Here is an 18,268-nt window from a genome sequence, read left to right on the forward strand (position 1 = left end):
AGACGCTGCTTTGTTCAACAGTAGGAGGGGGGAGGACAGACACACAGCTGCTTGTCTTGCCTTGCACGAATACAGTTTACCGACCTGGACTATTTACGTTGTAATATACATTAGGAAAACCTTTTCTCTTCCCGGACTGAGAGGAATTCTGCGTAAGGGATGTCGAAGCGAGTGCGAAGCAGGGAGGTCTGCGCTGATTGCAGCGCTCCTGGTACGGTGCCGAACTAGCTAGCATTTACGTTAGCTGCCTAGCTAACCAACCGCTAACCAACCGCTACGTCCGGTTGGCTAAACTAATTAATATTTCGGAACTGTGACAACTCATTGACAGACAGTAATAGTGCTAAATGTATTTGTAAACTTAATACTCGTGAGTAAGTTTGTTTGTAGTGTAGAAGTCGCTGTGTAGTAATGGTAACTTATGTAATAATGAAACTGTATGTTTAAAATCATTAACAGTACTAACATGGAGTTAGCTTTACAGTTGGTAGGGTTCGTCCAAAAAAAGAAAAAAAAAGATTATCTTACTTGAGTGACTGGTTGAAAATAATGTCACATATATCTTCCGTGATTTTTATATCAGAATATTTCAAAGAGGCAGCTTGAGATTAAATGTGTGAATAACGGTCAGTGTTCATACATAATGGAGCTAGCTCATTAACAAACATCACATGTTTTTTGCAGAGCCCCGTTGGGCCTCTGTGAACAGGGGTGTGTTGATCTGCGACGAGTGCTGCAGCATCCACCGGGGTCTCGGGCGACACAGCTCTCAAGTCAGGCATCTGACTCAGTGTTCCTGGCCTCAGTCTCAGCTGCAGGTGAGTAATACAAGAGCACAACCCCCTCAAAACAAACATCAAATGCAAATCTTTTCAGTAATCAGACATTTCTTCCACACAGATCAATGAACAAGGGTACACAGTCAGCACACTGCTTTGCCAAAGTTTGCATATCCCTTGAGTTATTTCTCATTTAGCATGTTAAAAAAATACAAATGTCAGAGTATTTATTTAGTATTTTACGTGACAAATCGACTTGGGAGTGAAATTATGCATTGTCTTCAAATATACATTAAAAAAATTCTGAAACTTGTGATGTGCAGCAATATTCAGACCCCTAATACTTTGTTGAACTATCTTTTGGTGCCAATTACAATTGCAAGTATATTGGGGATACCTTTGCCTGCATAAGTGAAAAGGTTTTACCTCTGCAGAATATCTCTATATTAGTCAGATCTCGTGTGGAGTATTGTTGTATATATTCCTCGTAGAAAGGGCCCTCTCCTTGCCACTCCTGCATAAAGGGCAGACTAATAGTTTTTCCATCAACAAGCTCCCCCACTTGAGCTGTGGATCTCTGCAGATCCGCTTGAGTTGCCATTGGCTTCTTGGCAGTTTCTCCGATTAATTCTTTCATTTCTTTATTTAAGGGTGTCAGAGTTAGGTCTGCTGGGTACAGATACTGACCACACTTGAGATTTTTATTGGCAAGGAATTTGGAAATTATATAAGATCTCAATAAAAAAAAGATTTGAAGTCTGTGGTTGTGGCATGACAAAGTAAGAAAAAGTTGGAGTTTAATACTTTTGCAAGGCTTTGTGTTCTTTAACTCCAACTAGTTGTGTCTTGCTCTAGATGGTCCAGACATTATATGGCAATGGTGCAAATTCCATATGGGAACACAGCCTTCTGGATCCTTCCTCATCAGCGAGTGGGAAACGCAAAGCCAACCCTCAGGACAGAGTTCAGTAAGTAGGTTTTTAAGGATTTATATATATGTCACTGCAGATTTTGGTATGCTTTCTTGCACTTTGTATAACGGTTTGCAGCAAACATGGATTTTCATACTTGGGGTCAGTGAATATGCACAATTGGCCCTCTGTGCTATGACCATGACTCATTGCGATGCAGTCTCAGCCAACTTGAAGAACTTCCTCAATCTTCCCATAAAATAAGTTTAGTTTGAAGAACTATGAACAACTCCTAGTTGGCTGTAGGTTATCAGTGTGATAGAAAAATATAAAACTTTTATTTAAAAAGCTATCTATAGTCATAAAGAATAGAATAAGAAAATAATCTGCAGGATAGTGTGATGAATACAACATCCGTTTCTGGGTGTAAATATTTTATTAGTTGAGTGTCACAGTGGTGGACTAAACATAAACATTCAGAGACATATAAACACAGCTGTGATAGGTTCAGTTCACATAGTGAGAAAACGCATGCTATTAGCAATCAACAGACATGCAGAAACTTTCTCAGAGAATTGTTAGATTTTTTTAAAATTACAATAATTTAATTTAATAGTTTGCCTTAAATTTGTTTCTTAGTCTGAGTTCTAGTTGTTGGGAATGTGTACGAGGTTTGAAAGTTTGTCCGTGAAACACAAAGCCTTCAGCTGCTCCATGTTGTTTGTTGAATCATTCACTAAACAAGGAGAATCTCATCTATCATTTTTTAATTATTACAATGCTCTGCTCATAGTTACAAAGTAATTATTGAACAGTTAGTTAGATAACAGGGAGGGATAACTCCTGTACCGAATCAATAAGGAAAAAGAGACAAATGTGAGTTGATGTGGACTTAATTTGACCAGCACTGTAAAAGTTCAACATCCTCTTAAGTCAAGTGTCAATTAAATATTCATATAAAAGCTTTTGGGTTACAGTCTTTGGGGAATCTGGAAAGCTGTTGTGTCTGATTTATGATAGCTAGTCAGAAGAATAATCACAGAAAGCAAATAACATGACGCGGCAGTCAGTGAAAGTAGAAATATTCCCTCAATTTCACCTGTGGACTGTTTTATTTGCAGCCCCAACAAGACGGAGTTCATCAAAGCCAAATATCAGATGTTGGCTTATGTCCATCGGATGCCTTGTCGTGATGATGACAGTGTAACAGCAAAGGATCTCAGTAAGGTAAAAAAGTTGTTTTTGATTAGGTTTTTTTTTCATGCGTAGTACAGGAATAAAGATTTAGCATATTTGTGTCAGCAACAATGGAACCCAATTGACAGATGATAGTGGAATTAGCATGTTTCTGTGCTTTTGCAGAGTAAAGGAAGTTTATTTCTTTTTCTGTCATCCCCGTTGGGTTTATGTAAATTAGTGTAGTCTGTGTAAAAAAAAATGCATCCTGATACGTTCTTTTTATAGATCAATAAACTGCTTTCAGTTCTGCTGACATTTTCACATTTTGGCCAGGCTTATAATCTGAATATTAAAATGCAAAACTCATTGATTCTGTAGATACTATATGCCATAAAGCATTAAAAAAGCACTTATTTCAATAAATGTATCAAACAATGTATGGATGAACCTCACATTTAAATTTCAACAAACCTCTTTTTGATTTTCATGCAGCAACTCCACTCCAGTGTTCGGACCGGGAACCTGGAGACCTGCCTCAGACTTCTATCTCTAGGAGCACAAGCCAACTTCTTCCACCCAGTAAGTCTTGAAAAATGTGCTCAAAATATAAAAGCATTGTCCAAATTGTGTTTTCACGTATGTCAATTCCAAAGTGCAAAATTTGCTTTATTGTGACTTTAGGAGAAAGGTAACACCCCACTGCATATAGCAGCAAAGGCAGGTCAGATTCTACAAGCTGAGCTCTTGGCTGTTTATGGAGCCGATCCTGGAGCTCTGGACTCCAGTGGGAAGACACCGATTGACAACGCAAGGTAAACTTAAGACTAATAAAGCTTGTAATAAATAGTTCTTACAAATATCTTTTTTTTTCTTTGTCTTTATCTCATTGTTAAACTGGATTAACAGAGTACTGCATTCAGTCAACAGCTTGTTTTAGAACTACATTATGGTACAGAGCAATTTGATGTTAGTTCGGTGGAACCATATAATTTTAAACATGCCACATGTAGGAACATTCTGTTTTTAAACAAAGAATTGTGATTTATGTCTCACCTGAAAAGCACAAAAGCTTTCTTTTCTGTACCCAAAGCTTTGTGGTGAGAGTTTGGTGTACAAAAAAGAAAGCTGCTAACAGTTATAGCTGTTCTAGAAGTTGCCTAACTCATTGTGCATTTGCAAGCATCACTTTGTCAATGTGTTACAGGAAATGTTACACACCCTGTGAGGTTCCCACTTTTGCTACAAAACATTTCAAGCTGGCGCATAAATCAATAAGTTACAACAGAAAATTTAATTAGGTGCAAATCTGCCTTTCCTGTTCTCTTTAAGTTATGCCGTGAAAAATTTGGATTTATTCCCACTCTTAATATGTTGTGGTTATGGATCAGTGTTTTATTTTGTGCAGAAGTTGGTGAGAAATACTTGGGGAAAAGGGTTGAAGTAGTGAAGCTAGAAATTTGAGAAATGTAACCTGTAATTGACATGACTCATATCTAGCATGCTTTTTCTACAATGAACAATAAGGACAGACTCCAATGGCCTAAGCTGTTGACTGAATGCAATATTATGTTAATCCAGTTTAACAATGACATGAAGACAAAGAAAATAAAGATATCGGTAAGAACTATTTATTACATACTATAGTATTATTTCTGAAAACATTTTTTGAATAAAAATGGAAACATCAATATTTTGTAGACAAGATGTCAATCATTTGAAGAATTAAGGCACCAAAAAGTTTTTATGTTGTGATAAAATTAATCATTAAATTAACAATATTTTTAATGTCTTATACTGAATGTGACCATGAGAACTTTTTTTAGTCCCCAACACTATTCACGTTAGATTTGTCATTTTTATCAGCAGATGGTGGTAAAACTTTCTTTTCATGTGTCATATTTGCAGACAAGCTGGGCACCAGGAGCTGGCAGAGAGGCTGGTTGAGATACAATATGAACTCACTGACCGGTTAACATTTTACCTGTGTGGCAGAAGACCTGGTGAGTCTATTCAAAGTCAATAAAGTCAGTTTAAAATTTAACAAGAAGCCAGAGAAGCGATTATATATTCATTCATTGGAAATCATTTTTTGGGATTGCTTTGTCCTAGATCATAGAAATGGGCAGCACTTCATCATTCCACAAATGGCTGACAGGTAATTTTTTTTTAATCTGAGATTATTGAAAGGAAGAAATTAAAGATTTAAAACCTTTATAAAAATCTGTCTTAGTTTATAATATTTGGTTATTGAATTGAGCTTTTATTGTGAACCTCAAGAATTATTTAGTCTGTTTTTGCCGTGTATTTTACTCTGTGCTGCATTGGATGGAATAGAAACAAGTAAGTGTTTATTTTATGTTTCTTTATGTGCTGGAATATTTTGGAAGTTTTTTTTTTTTCACCTGGTAAAGTAATGGCTTGAATTCTTTTGTCCAAAGCAGTCTCGATTTGTCAGATTTTGCAAAGGCAGCAAAGAAGAAGCTCCAGTCGGTAAGATGTCTTCAGTTATGGTAAATTTCTGTACAAATGGCTAAAAATAAATTTCTAATTCAGCTTTTGTCTTAGTTAAGTAACCATCAATTTGAGGAACTTGCCATGGATGTTTATGATGAAGTGGACAGAAGAGAAACTGATGCAGGTTGGATTTCTGAACTTCTTAAAATAAAACTATGTTCTATATGCAGTCTTGTTTTTTCTCTTTGTATTTCTGTATTTACATTCCTGTCTAATGTTTCATGCAAAATACCCTCATGTTTCAGTCTGGTTGGCCACTCAGAACCACAGCACTCTTGTCACAGACACTACAGTTGTTCCTTTTTTGCCTGTCAACCCTGAATATTCATCCACCAGAAATCAGGCAAGTCTTCTTCATATTGAAACCTAACGCTCTTGTGCAAGTAGTTGACATCTGAAAGTTTTTCTTTCTGCTTTCATGCTTTTGTGTTTCTAGGGTCGTCAGAAATTGGCGAGGTTTAGCGCTCATGAATTTGCCACCTTGGTTATTGATATTCTAGCAGATGCTAAAAGACGACAGTGGGGTAATTCCTGCGATAGTCCAAAAGGTACATGAAGGAAATTTTTGTTTTTACAGATCCGTTCTCACATTGTTCATATATTTCTGAGCTTTTTTCCAGGTAGCTTGTGGGGTTGTGTGTTTTAAGTTTCCAATAAAGCATCAGTTCTATAGTTTGAACCAAGTAGGAGTATGTGTGGTATGAGTCACACATACAAGGTGTTAAACTGATGCTTAATCAAGAAATGCCAAACCACCCCCGCAACTATTTTGTTTTTTTGTTGTTTTTTCAGTTGCAATTTCAAAAGAGGAATTTAAATATGCTCTGTTTAGTATCTTGATCTCTTTGTAGCTTCTGTCCTGCTTCATCACTGACTTTTCTTTCTGCCATCAGATAACGTTGAGCTGATCCTTCAGGGAATAAACAGTCGCCACAACAGTGAGAGCCAAGACAACGATCAACCAGATTATGACAGTGTGGCATCTGATGAAGATCCAGTACAAGAGGCCACATGTGGGGATAGCTGTAACCATGGGAGGACAAAGGTTCATTTTTTTTTAAGAAACCAGTCTCTCACACTGAACATTAGCACCTTTCTTGACATTTAAAATTGATAGCATCTTTTCTTTATTTTTTTTCTTTTGCATTAGAGCTCAGAGTCTTCTGATCTGTCTGATGGACCAATTACAGTGCAGGAGTTCATGGAGGTGAAGAGTGCCCTGACTGCTTCAGAGGCCAAAATACAACAGCTTCTCAAAGTCAACTGTCATCTTAGTAAAGAACTGCAGATGATGCAGAGCAAGGTTAGTTAAATTATGGATTATGTCGTATGTGTTTAATTATTTTGTGAGAGTATGAATAAAATGAACAGTTCTGCAGTATTAATCTCTTTGTGAACGTTAATTAAATGGTGGTATATTAATATTTCAGTGCAAGTGTAGTTGTGGATTATTGCACCTAACAAATTGCATTTCTATCCTCTTTGAGGCATATTGATTTGGTTGATTGCTGCCCTGAGCTGCATTAGTTTTAACATGTTGCCAGCCTAATAGGAATGTCCCCCATTTCATCTGCAAATGTGCAACAGGCAGATGAAATTTATGAAACAGTGTGCTGAGGAGTCGGGAGTTTCTATTCACTATTCATGGTTGGGTGGATTTTATGAGCTGATGCTGCTAAGGTCTTATCTTCCTCGCATTACATAAATTTGCATTAAATAAATTCTTAGTATTTCATCATCTTCCATCAGACTACTATATTCCCTTCGACGATCAATTAAAGACATGGTTTGCATTAGTTTTTTTAATGTTTCTAGACTACATTTGAGACATCCTTAGAACATTTTGGGGCTTTAATGTATTATGCCTGTCCTTGGTTAATTTAGAGAGCTCAATAAACCTCTTCCAAATGTAAGCAGCTCTCACTGGAATGGTTACCAATTAAAAGAGGTGATAAAAAGAGACAATATCCCAGCAGCACAGCAAGCACACCTCTAAAAATTACCATTCTAGCTGAAAATGTTTAGTAGAAGATTTCAGAAAGGAACAAAAAATATAGCTTGGACTACTTCAACAGGTTGGCTCTACAAACTAGAATTATGAACTGAGAGTAGATCGCTTACACCTCCAGAAAGCATCTGCCAAATACCAACCACATCCACTTTATTTCTTACTACAGTTACACATTTGTCTCATCTTACATAATTTTTTAAACATGTCAGACATACCTGTTTTAGACATTGTTACTGATGTTTCAGAAAATCCTCTTCCATTAACATTTCTGGTCACACTTGAGGGCAGCAGATTCAGATCAATGGCATGGTCTCTTTCTAGAAACATGATCCGGGTTATTCAGAAGGAAACAAAGATTCTTTTGTCTACTAAACACACAATTCGCATCCTTTCATTTCTCATATTTGAAGAAACATCCTCATCAGAGCGTATTAAGACGCTATTAAAACACAGCATACTCTAAAGACAAAAACAGCCATAATGCTTGATAGAAAAAAATCACCTTCATTTCCTCACATTTAGTGCAGTCTTGGCAAGATGGGGAAATAGTGTGACAGCAGTTTACAGTTGATTCTGTATTTGTTAGCATGCTTATTTACTGTTTCAATGCATAGGATGGATAGAAATACATTGTGATTCGCTTGTACCACTTGGTTTACTGCTTCCTATGAGTTAGCTAATCCCACTGGTTTTCTGACTTAAAGCTAGGAGGCACTCAAATTTTAGGACATCATTCCAAGTCTCTACTTCTGGAATGCATCCTATGTAAGAAACAGAGCTTAGTTGGCCTTTTATACCATTTTTAAGGCTAATTTCTTAAGAATTAGGCTAGATTTTCTTCTTGCTGTCCCCATAGAATGATGGAGTAACTCTATAAGCACCTTTTATTTACAGTACATCGACTCTCTTTTACCCAAGTCAAATATGGACGATGTTTGTCAGAAACACAGAGCTCAGTTAATAGATGCCCCTATTTTGCCTTACTTTCCTGGAATGTAAGCACTTCGACTAAATGTGGACAATTAGAAGTTATTGAAGTTGTTTACTTTACAACTGTTTTTCTCCTGACAAAGTTTTTTTTTTCTTATTTCCCCGTACTGTACAATGATATAATGCATTTAGCACTGTTTACTTTCATATTCAGATTTGACATATTTCACAGCCAAAATATTTATTAAACTAATGCCCCAGACTTGAAAACACCAGCTTTTTTGTCCGCTGTTGTGTTAAACTCTACATGATCAGGATGTTTCTAATGCAATCATCAGTTAATTTGTTCAAAACATTTTTGACTTACTTTCGAATGATGCAAACTGTCTTCTTTGGTTAACCAAATAATGTCCTCTCTGGTGGTCTTTATAAGACTTGTACTCTGTTGAGGATTTTTGCCCAGTAAGCTGTAAAAGTCACGTTTCTCACCGTCATTTTTTTCCTCATAAATAAGGGGAACCGCTTCTGGTGGGTATTCTCATGAGAGTTTTTATCAACATGCTTTATCAGCATTTCATTTGTCAAGGAGAGCTCTCCTTTTGTGTGGTAGAGCATAACAACAAAGAATTTCCTTTAACCTTGAGGCTTATCTGTTGATTACAGACTTATTGTGGGGAAAGCGACCTCCAGCCAAGATTAAATTACACGTCTCTTTGTTGCCCCCAGCTGAGCTCCCTGCAGACTGAAAACACAACGCTGAGATGGCAAACCCCCGGCGGACAACAACATCCCCAGGGGCCCTTTGGTCGACATCCACCCCGCGGAGGTCGCGCCATGTCGATGTATGAGACGGGCTCTGCTCCAAAACATTTCTCCCACAGAGTGGACACGGCTCGCCATGATGACGGAGTTGTTTTGCAGCCATTTCCCACCAACGTAAGCACACGAGCAGCGGCGCTCCTGCTCATGATTGTTTAAAGTGACGAGATGCTTGGCTTGGGGCTGGTGTTGGATTTTCATTTATTCATTCAGTCATTTACTGCATCTCAATGGTGTTGCTCAACTTGGTTTGACCCCTTCTCTAGATTGGGAGGGGCCCTTTGGGGACAGCTGCCTCCTCTCTCCCTACCTTCCCCTCTCCCCTGTCCTGGTCGTGGGATGAGAGATCTCGCAGGGTTGAGTACCAAAAGTCCCATTGGCTCAGTTGGAGCCTCCAGGGACACTGAAAACTGTCCTCTTGCTTGACCCCACAGTCTTTTCTCTCCAGACCTGTCTTTGAACTGCTTTTTCTGAGTATTGGCTGCATGCATGTACCTTAGTACCTCTGCTATGGTCCAGTCACGTTAACAAACCCAGCAGGTTTGAAAGTAAACATTAAATTTATGAAATGTTGCACAGATGCTGTCTGAATGATCACACTGCTGCAGTGATCAAGATTAGAGATGCACTGATACGACTTTTCAAGTTAATTTTTTGATCTTAGGTTTTTGTATATCTTTGACCTACTGAGACCAATTGAGCTAATTTTAAATTACTTAAGCTTTTCTTTTGTTTGAGCTTCCTGATGTTTGCATTTTACTGCTTGTGAGTAGTCAGTCTTAAATAGACTTACATTGAAATTCAATGCATGTTAAACTGTCTTTATATGTTATATTCGCCATTAGTTCCATTAGCATTGCTAGCCAAAGAAGCCACTCTGTGTATTCTTAGAAAATGAGATTTCCAAAAGGCTGCCAACATTTTCAAATCCAGTCCATTCTATTACAGATGGAGGTTGAAAGCTGAAAAATTGCAAGAGAAACTTTCTTGTACTCAGTTTCTGGTTTCTGTTATCTGCGTAAAAGGTCCTGCTCTTCCTCACCGTCTTACGTTCTGAAGGAACGGCAGAAATCCAGATTAATTTAGTTTCCTTTAAAATGACTTCTTTGGTTCCTCTATGTTTTAGACATGTCACTGATACTGAAAATGGCTAAAGTTAAATGTTGTTCACTCAGTAACAGTGTCCACACTGAAGATTGTGGCCTGAAAAAGAGAGGATTTTTGAGTTTTCGACCGGTTGATCATATTTATAGTCAATCAAGCCTAAAATCAGTCTGTTCCTTCTCCAGTTGATTCCTTGGTGCATCTCTATAAAAACATGAGATAGCTTTATACAAAGTACTTTTTGGCATTGCTAAGTGTTGTGATTACACAACACTTAGCTACCATCTGTATTTTATTACAGCTACTAATTGCATCAGCTGTGCTATGAATGTCTAAAACACAATCACTTGATATTTTTTTCTCCTCCTTTTCTGTATTTGCTTTAGAACGAAACATTGATTCTGAAATGCATGAAGTAAATTTTCCTAATTTTACCGTGTGTTGTAATCATTAGTCACTTTGTGTTTGACTGATAGTAATACATTGGTATCATTATAGGGCTGTAGTCTTGGAGGACACGGTACAATGTTGGAGAACGACTATGACACTACTCCAAACCACTCTGAACTCGAGGAGACTGGGTAAGCAGGAACATTGTATGTTTACTGGGGACTTGCTTGTGCAAAGTGCTGCTGACTGTGAAGTGAAACAATTTTTTATGTAGATTTAGAGCAGTGCTTCTCCAACTTTGAACTCTGGATCAGTCAATCCGGCCCTTTTTTTTATTAATCTTTAAATATTCAGACGGTAACCTTGACCACTTGTGAACTATCTCTAATAAATCTATATCTACTGTATATTTATTTTTTTCCCATTAATCTGTCTTAGGTTACCAGCTGTGTGGAAAAACATGATTACTAATCATTGTTGTCAATGTTTTTCAAAACAAAAGGCATACAATATGAAGCAGAAAAAAACCCATCTTGTATGTTTTTTCCAAACCTGCTGACTTGACTGGACTAAAATCAGATCTAGGTCCTTGAGATTGAAAATTTAGAGATACTTTAAAGACAAATACTACTAAAAAATGTTCAGTGACAAGTAGTGAGTTGTTTTTAAATGACATAGGGCTACTTTTATGGACATAACAATTAAAATGTTCAGACCATGCACTTAATTCAACCACAAGAGTAATCATTAAATTGACCTCGCACCAGGTCAATATAAATATAACATCTTCTTCCAAGACTTGGTTCTAATTTCACTTTAAACTGTATCTTTAGGAGGAATTCAGTGTTTGTATTTTTGCGTTTGTAGCAGTCCGGAAGCAGCTCCTGACTCAGTGGAACCAGGGGTGGAAGGTGAAGAAGATGCCACTCTGCCGTGCACTGAGGACGTTATATGCAAGACGGAGCAGATCACCAAGAACATCCAGGAACTCCTGAGAGCTGCACAGGAGACCAAGCATGAAAGGTACAGCATTTTGATTTGAAGTGTGACGCCATGATTTAAAATTAATTAAACCTGTTGAATGATGCATTTCTACCTGACTTTAAGGAGTCAGCTATGTTCTAGATTTACTCAAGCTGAAGGTTTCTCAGCTTCTTGGTCAGTGCCTTTTAGAAGCCATGCTATGGGATCTGTATGCCACTTGTTTCACAACTAGCCTGTTAACTGATATATGCCGAGTTGTAAGCTAAACACAGTCACATGTTGAAGAAAACCAGACACATGCTAAAGACCTGGAATTACTGGTTTGGAGTCTGGTAGCCAGTTGGATGTGCCTTAACTGGCTCTGGTTGTTCATGCAGCTGATGGAAAGCAATTACTCATTTTCAAGTTTTTTCTTGTCTATTGTCTGCAGACTCAATGTCTGCTCTTGATTTCAATCTAAATCTTTTCGTTTATCTTAGCTGTTTGCTCAGATTCGTCTACAATGTCATGTAGCCTTCTGTTAACCCCTAAATATGTGGGGACTATTTGATTCCAATAATTCTTATATCACAATAATTATAGATACACAAGTGAACCACTTTGTGTAGAGATCTTCATTACTATTTTTCATCTATAGCAACAGGATATTTGGATAGTGTGTTTGTTTGTGAAAGATTTGAGGCAGACATTTCATTAGAGGTCAATAAAATTTATTAGGATCATGTGAGAACTTCTTTTGTGGGTATTGCTGACACAATGCACTCTTTCACATTTTCACTTCCAGCCAGCCAAAATGTATTTTTGGGTGGTATTTTCAATGTTGATTAATATCCTAAAGTATCTTTGTAAAAAATAGTCTGTTTTAATTCATCATGTTAACTCATATATGGTAGTCAAGGGGCAGCTGCAGAACCAAACTGTATGAAGAAATAGCAATAGCAAATGGAATAGTCCCAAATGTGAGGTTTCTTTGCAGATCTATTAAGAAGAGAATAATTCAACAAAACAAGAGCAGAACATCCGAAGGGACTACTTAGATGTAATATTTGGTTGGATATAATATTTCAAGTGTTATGTAATCATGTTCAACATTTTTATGATATATTTGTTCCATTGACTGCCATCTAACTTCTCGTAATGCCGTATGAGTTGTGTCTCTTTAACGAGATGTGGCAGCTCATTGAAAGTACTGGCATTACTGTGTCTTAAAAAAGTGGTTTAAAATAATTGTTGTAGTATTAAGCAATAGTTTCATAACTAAATATTTTTACTAAAATGAACATGCTCTTAACTGTAAATATAAAAACATTTAAAACAAAAATATTCACCCAGTTTGAACAATCTATTGCCTTTTGGGATGTGTATAAAATAAATTAAAAACTGATGAATAAATTGAATAACCCTTAGTTCAAAACCACCAAAATAAGCTATAAAATGTAAAACTGTCATGTACTTCTTGGGAACCGAGTAGTGATTATTAGTATCTGATGATTCATGGTGGAACTTGTGTCAAATATATTGAATAAATGCATATTTAGCTTACCATATGCACTTTATCATATGACTATTGACTTTCCATATAGCTTCTACTAACATTCCTACTTTTTGCTGCGCTGACTTATGAGGAGGATTTGATTCTTTAACCTCCACACCATTAGTTGCAACCCGCATTGCATTAATTTGTTGTGGACTGCTGCAGGTTTCAGCTTTACCTTCTAATTTTCTGTTGTGCCTCTTACCAAAAACCAATACAAATGTGTGTGTGTTTTGTGAATGAGCGTGGTCACCACCTTCTTTTCTGACTACATGTACATGAAGGCGATATTTTTCCTGTGATAGGTTGGGATTAATACATGTATCACTACATTCCAGTAAAGGGTTTTGACACCAAGTAGCCTACATGTAAAAACACTAAAGTCACTTAAGTTAGTTAAGTAAACCTCTGTCAAGGTAAATCATTAAATAAGTTATATGTTAGGTATTAAGTACAGTATTTTCCCCACTATAAGGCGCACCTAAAAATCTTCAATTTTCTCAAAAGCCGAGAATGCGCCTTATAATCTGGTGCGCCTTATATATGGACCAATATTGAGCCACAACAGGTTTCGCAACTACGGTAAGCAGCCGCCGACTTCATTTTCCCCCGTAGAAGAAGAAGCGCGCGGTGCACGCTGGGTTTTGTGTAAAGACCCCAAAATGGCTCCTATTAAGAGGCACGCTTACGACACAGAGTTTAAGCTCAAGGCGATCAGTCACGCAGTAGAACACGGGAATAGAGCAGCAGCGAGAGAATTTAACATGAACGAATCAAAGGTGCGGAAGTGGATATATATTGTGATCGCACTAACGTTTGATTTACCGTAACAGTATCAGACTGTTTTTTACGTGTTTATTGAATCGAGGAAAAGTTCCCCTCCACTATATGTTATACCTTGCTGTTGTTAAAAGATAAACTGTGTCACGAAAATACCACGTCACTTACTTTACCTCGGGGAAAGTAATAAAACAGCTGTTTATTCATTTTGGGAATGAACGGAGTTTTCAGAACGCTGGTTTGTAATCTATTAATAAAGTTTGACTGACCTATCTGACTATTTTGTTGACATTCCCTTTAGCGCAGTTCCATCTAATGGATGCATAACGTAACCCCAGCCTCTACTGTAGCGTCTATTCTATGCGCCTTATAATGCGGTGCGCCTTATATATGAAAAAAGTTTTAAAATAGGCCATTCATTGAAGGTGCGCCTTATAATGTGGTGCGCCTTATAGTGCGGAAAATACGGTAAGTTATGAAGTAAACTTGTAAAGTAGTTTTTTCATGTTGTTTTGAGAACTTAATTATTCTAAAACCTTCTTAAATTTCAGATGGTGAAAGTTGAAGAAACTCTTAAAATTTACAACCTGTTTGTTTCAGGCCTGCATGTACAATGTTTTAGAATTACATTCATTAATACCACTCAGGGTTTAATGGTCTGAAAACTTTAATAAGTAAAATGCTGAGCATGAAGTGTTTCATTTATTAATGAAAAAAGGCAGCAGTTGTTATGGTTTTTAAAATCACATTAACAAACATGAGGAAGAAAAGTGGCTTTACTTTGAAAACCATGCTAAAAAACAAAATTTATTTAAATGTCTCTGTACTCAGTAGAGCCTTTAGAACCTGTTTATTCAGCATTTTGTCTCTTCCAGCTTTCTGCCCTGTTCTGAGAAGATCCGTTTGGCTGTGACCGAGATGGCCGCCCTATTTCCCAAGGTATTCACTTCTTGAACAATCAGCAGATTTGTTGACGGGTCTTAAATATCCCCTTTTGCTTCAAGAGCATTTTTATTCAACTTCTTGCCTTACCCTCTCAACAGAGGCCGTCCTCGGAGACGGTGCGAAATTCTCTGTATCTGCTGACTTCGAGCGCGAGCCGACTTCACGGAGAGTGCCAGAAGGCAGCAGAACTCAATCCCTGCCCATCGGACATCCAGCTGGTCACTCAGCAGGTCATCCAGTGTGCCTATGACATTGCCAAAGCTGCCAAGCAACTTGTTACTGTCACAACCAAAGAAAACAACAACTAACCTAAACCCAAAGGCACTTCTCAAGCACTCAATGCGCAATCCATCTGTTACAGTGCGAGGCTTTCTTTTTAATCAGTGTTATATTTCTGTTTCCTCAACAGTAATAAGTCTAAGCATTCACACACATTCCTTGGGGTGGGAACGTCTCACCAAAGGATTCAGAATCATAAAGTCATCAAAAAAATAACTTTTGTCTTTGTGCAGTACATTTATGAAAAGACACATCCTTACCTCGCAGAGTTGAATCCCTCTAGTTTCCGAAAGTGCAACGTTGTGCACTTATGGAACCGAAATAGAACAACAAGCAGTTCTAAAGAGTTTCTTTGTGTTTTCTCTTTCTCCTCAGTACTGTATTTGACATCTGATGTGGTTCTTGACATCTGCTTTCTGGCATGGTCCAAAAGATTCAGACCAGCAAGGACCACAACTGATAAACCCTCCCCAGTTTACTCCAGTGATGATGGTTTATTTTTCTAATAACTGTTGTTTTAGGAAACGGTGGCTGTATTGTAATCTAAAATCTTTGTGATGTTGCTTGCTTAAAAGTGTACATTTGTTTAGAAAGCCGACTGTGACGATGACACAAAACGCCTTTCGGTGCATTAGACTATGTTTCAGACCAGCACACTTTCATTCCATCCAGCAGGAGATTTATGCTTCCCTCTCTCTCAGCTGGTTGAAGATCTCTTCTTTAGGTAAAGTGTCAGTAGTTATTGGAGTTATAATGTTACAGCCATACTTGTAATGCTCAGTGTGTGACTGTGTGTGAGGGAGCGAAGTTGCTCTCAAATGCGGCGTCCACAATGGGTTGTGTGAAAACCACTTTGAATCAATTTTAACAGCATTATGCAAATATGTAAGATGTATGTATCCATGCAATTCTTTATCAGATTAATCCAAATGCTATTCTATTTAAAAATGTATGTCCATACCTCTAAACAAATACCAGTGTTTATTTTCATAAGCTTTTGTTCAACACAGCTAACATTTGTCCTGCTGTTTGGGGCATCCCAGCTGGCAGTCAATTAACGATAACTTGTGATCTCAGTGTATTTGCTGTGGTGCTGTAATCAAGTGTTTTACACGCTTCCTGTGGTCAAATGCGTAGTTCTACATGGCTTACAGCCCACAATAAAATAACCGTAACCTCTGTGTACCTATTGTAGATCATAGTGAGCCAGATGACTTTGACCCAGTTGTGGAAATGAACTGTAGTTCTTTTCATGTTACTCAGGTTTAATTAGACTTCATAAACATAAAACATGTTCACTATGTTTCCAGGAGACTTTCTCTTCTATGTCAACAATTGCATTATGAGAAATAATCTTCTATAATCCATTTTTTAAAACTACGGCTTGACGTGTGTTTGACAGAAAATATATTTTATTCAGTAGAAAACGTTGCGGACTGTATCACACATTAAGAAAAGCGCTAGGATTTTTTCACCTTATTTAAATGAGACCACAATTATTTTAAATCTGCTTTATTTAAAATAAACTATTTACTAGGTTTTAATTACTTTTGGGTTTTGTAAACGTTAGACTGCAAACAAGTGTCAGAATATTTGAAGTATGATTATTTTAAATGGACATTGGGCAATCTTGTGGGACTGAGAAAACATCTGCCACAATCCCTTCAGTGTATTAATGATGTAACTGATGTTGCATATATTAAGTTAATTTATTTTAGCCCAGCTGTTTTTGTTTTTATTTTTTGTTTTTTTATGAAGACTTGATGTGTAACGAAGCAAGCGCTAGAGAGGATGACTTTAGGTTTGTTTCTAAAATACTCCCCTGAACCTTCATCCTCCAACTCTAACTGCAGTCTGCAGATTTGTTTTGCGCATTTGAACTGCAAAAGCTTTACATTTAAATTACAAATGATGGGTTTGCAATTAGATGAAGAATAAGAAAGGAAGAAAAAAAAACCATTTAATTTTGGCAACAGAATAAATACACTTAAGGAAATGTATAAAATATTTTAAGCTTTTTAGGAAACTGGTTGTTTTTTTATCTTCTTTTTTTAAAAAAAAGCAAAAACAAATATGTCATGTCTTACGAGTTTACTTGTAAGATTGTGTCAGAGATTTTTAATCTGTTATAGTTTAAGAAAAACACACAAGTTTAAACTGGCGACTGACATCTAGTGCTAAGAGTGAAAATACTCAGCCAATCAGAAACGTAGTACTACTTTCCTCCATTGAGTTTGACCCCACAGGTTCAGGGTAGCATTAAAAGTACTGGGTCGTTTTTCCAAGTCATCTATTTTTACTCTGGTAGATGTGATTCAAAAATGGTTAAAGAAAGATTTTTGAAACTGAAACTCACCTTTTAGATACGTAGGGAACCATAAATAAATGTGAAATTGTTTTTTCACACTTTCATGCAAAAATATTTGAGAAAGTTGAAACCTAATCATGTAATCCATATACATTTGGAACTTTAAAAACAAGCTCTTATATATATATATATATATTTTCTGATAAGTGGACCTTACAAAAAAAATCTATTGTCTTTAAAGTCACAGAATATTTTTTATGTGAAATTACACCAAATTTGTTTTGTTTTGGGGGGTTTTAACCAGGAATACTAATGCTCTGAATGAAGCTGGACAATGGGATGAAGGAAAAGAGTCATTTGAAATGTTTTACTGATTTTATACCTCGCCCTTTTTTCAAGCCAATATCGACTGACAAGGGGAAGTTAAAATAATTATTTCAAGACGGGGCCACTTACACTGAAGTCACATTTCAAAGAAAGTGTTCGTTTTGATAATAAATTATACAATTAAATAAAATCTGTTATCTTAAAATCGGCTTTTAAAAAGCGAAAGAGGAATTGTATTGTTTTGCACCAAAAAAATGTTTTTCTTTTCTTTTGCATTTTGAGCCTATTTAGTCTTTCCACTCTGGCGTCAACCCTGGTATTTAATTCCCTGTGCGTTTGAGCCTCCTCCTGCCTCTGTTGTTGAAAACTTCGTTTAGCGTATAATAAACTATAACCAACCTCAACTTGCTCGTTGTATTTATTTCCGCGTGTGTTGCGTTTTTCTCGCTCCCCTGCGTTATTTGCCACCTGTTG

General features: G+C 37.0%; 1 protein-coding gene across 5 annotated transcripts; it reads left to right on the plus strand.

Moving 5' to 3' along the window:
* On the plus strand, positions 1–18,198 carry git2b (G protein-coupled receptor kinase interacting ArfGAP 2b). Of its 5 annotated transcripts, none has more exons than XM_032569625.1 (21): positions 1–211; positions 685–818; positions 1,635–1,747; positions 2,812–2,917; positions 3,362–3,448; positions 3,551–3,681; positions 4,775–4,869; positions 4,979–5,024; positions 5,204–5,209; positions 5,308–5,359; positions 5,435–5,507; positions 5,629–5,726; positions 5,820–5,931; positions 6,277–6,428; positions 6,534–6,686; positions 9,051–9,260; positions 9,410–9,499; positions 10,746–10,828; positions 11,505–11,660; positions 14,811–14,874; positions 14,979–18,198. In XM_032569625.1, the coding sequence occupies exons 1-21, from the start codon at positions 160–162 to the stop codon at positions 15,186–15,188; spliced, it is 2,223 nt and encodes a 740-aa protein (XP_032425516.1). In that variant the 5' UTR covers positions 1–159; the 3' UTR covers positions 15,189–18,198. The 5 variants fall into 5 exon arrangements, with proteins under 5 accessions (XP_032425516.1, XP_032425517.1, XP_032425520.1 ...); XM_032569626.1 differs by having other exon boundaries at positions 5,311–5,359; XM_032569629.1 differs by lacking the exon at positions 9,410–9,499.
* The last annotated feature ends 70 nt before the right edge of the window (positions 18,199–18,268 follow it).

The sequence above is a fragment of the Xiphophorus hellerii genome, chromosome 8 (genome assembly GCF_003331165.1).
Source record: "Xiphophorus hellerii strain 12219 chromosome 8, Xiphophorus_hellerii-4.1, whole genome shotgun sequence".
Lineage (NCBI taxonomy): Eukaryota > Metazoa > Chordata > Actinopteri > Cyprinodontiformes > Poeciliidae > Xiphophorus > Xiphophorus hellerii.

What these genes read in the sequence shown, in the direction of transcription:
- git2b (XM_032569625.1), top strand. Translation starts at nt 160, where the DNA reads ATGTCGAAGCGAGTGCGAAGCAGGGAGGTCTGCGCTGATTGCAGCGCT. An exon ending in ACACCGATTGACAACGCAAG is followed by an intron (nt 3,682 to 4,774) that starts GTAAACTTAAGA and finishes TCATATTTGCAG; the next exon opens with ACAAGCTGGGCACCAGGAGC. An exon ending in CAGAAGAGAAACTGATGCAG is followed by an intron (nt 5,508 to 5,628) that starts GTTGGATTTCTG and finishes CTCATGTTTCAG; the next exon opens with TCTGGTTGGCCACTCAGAAC.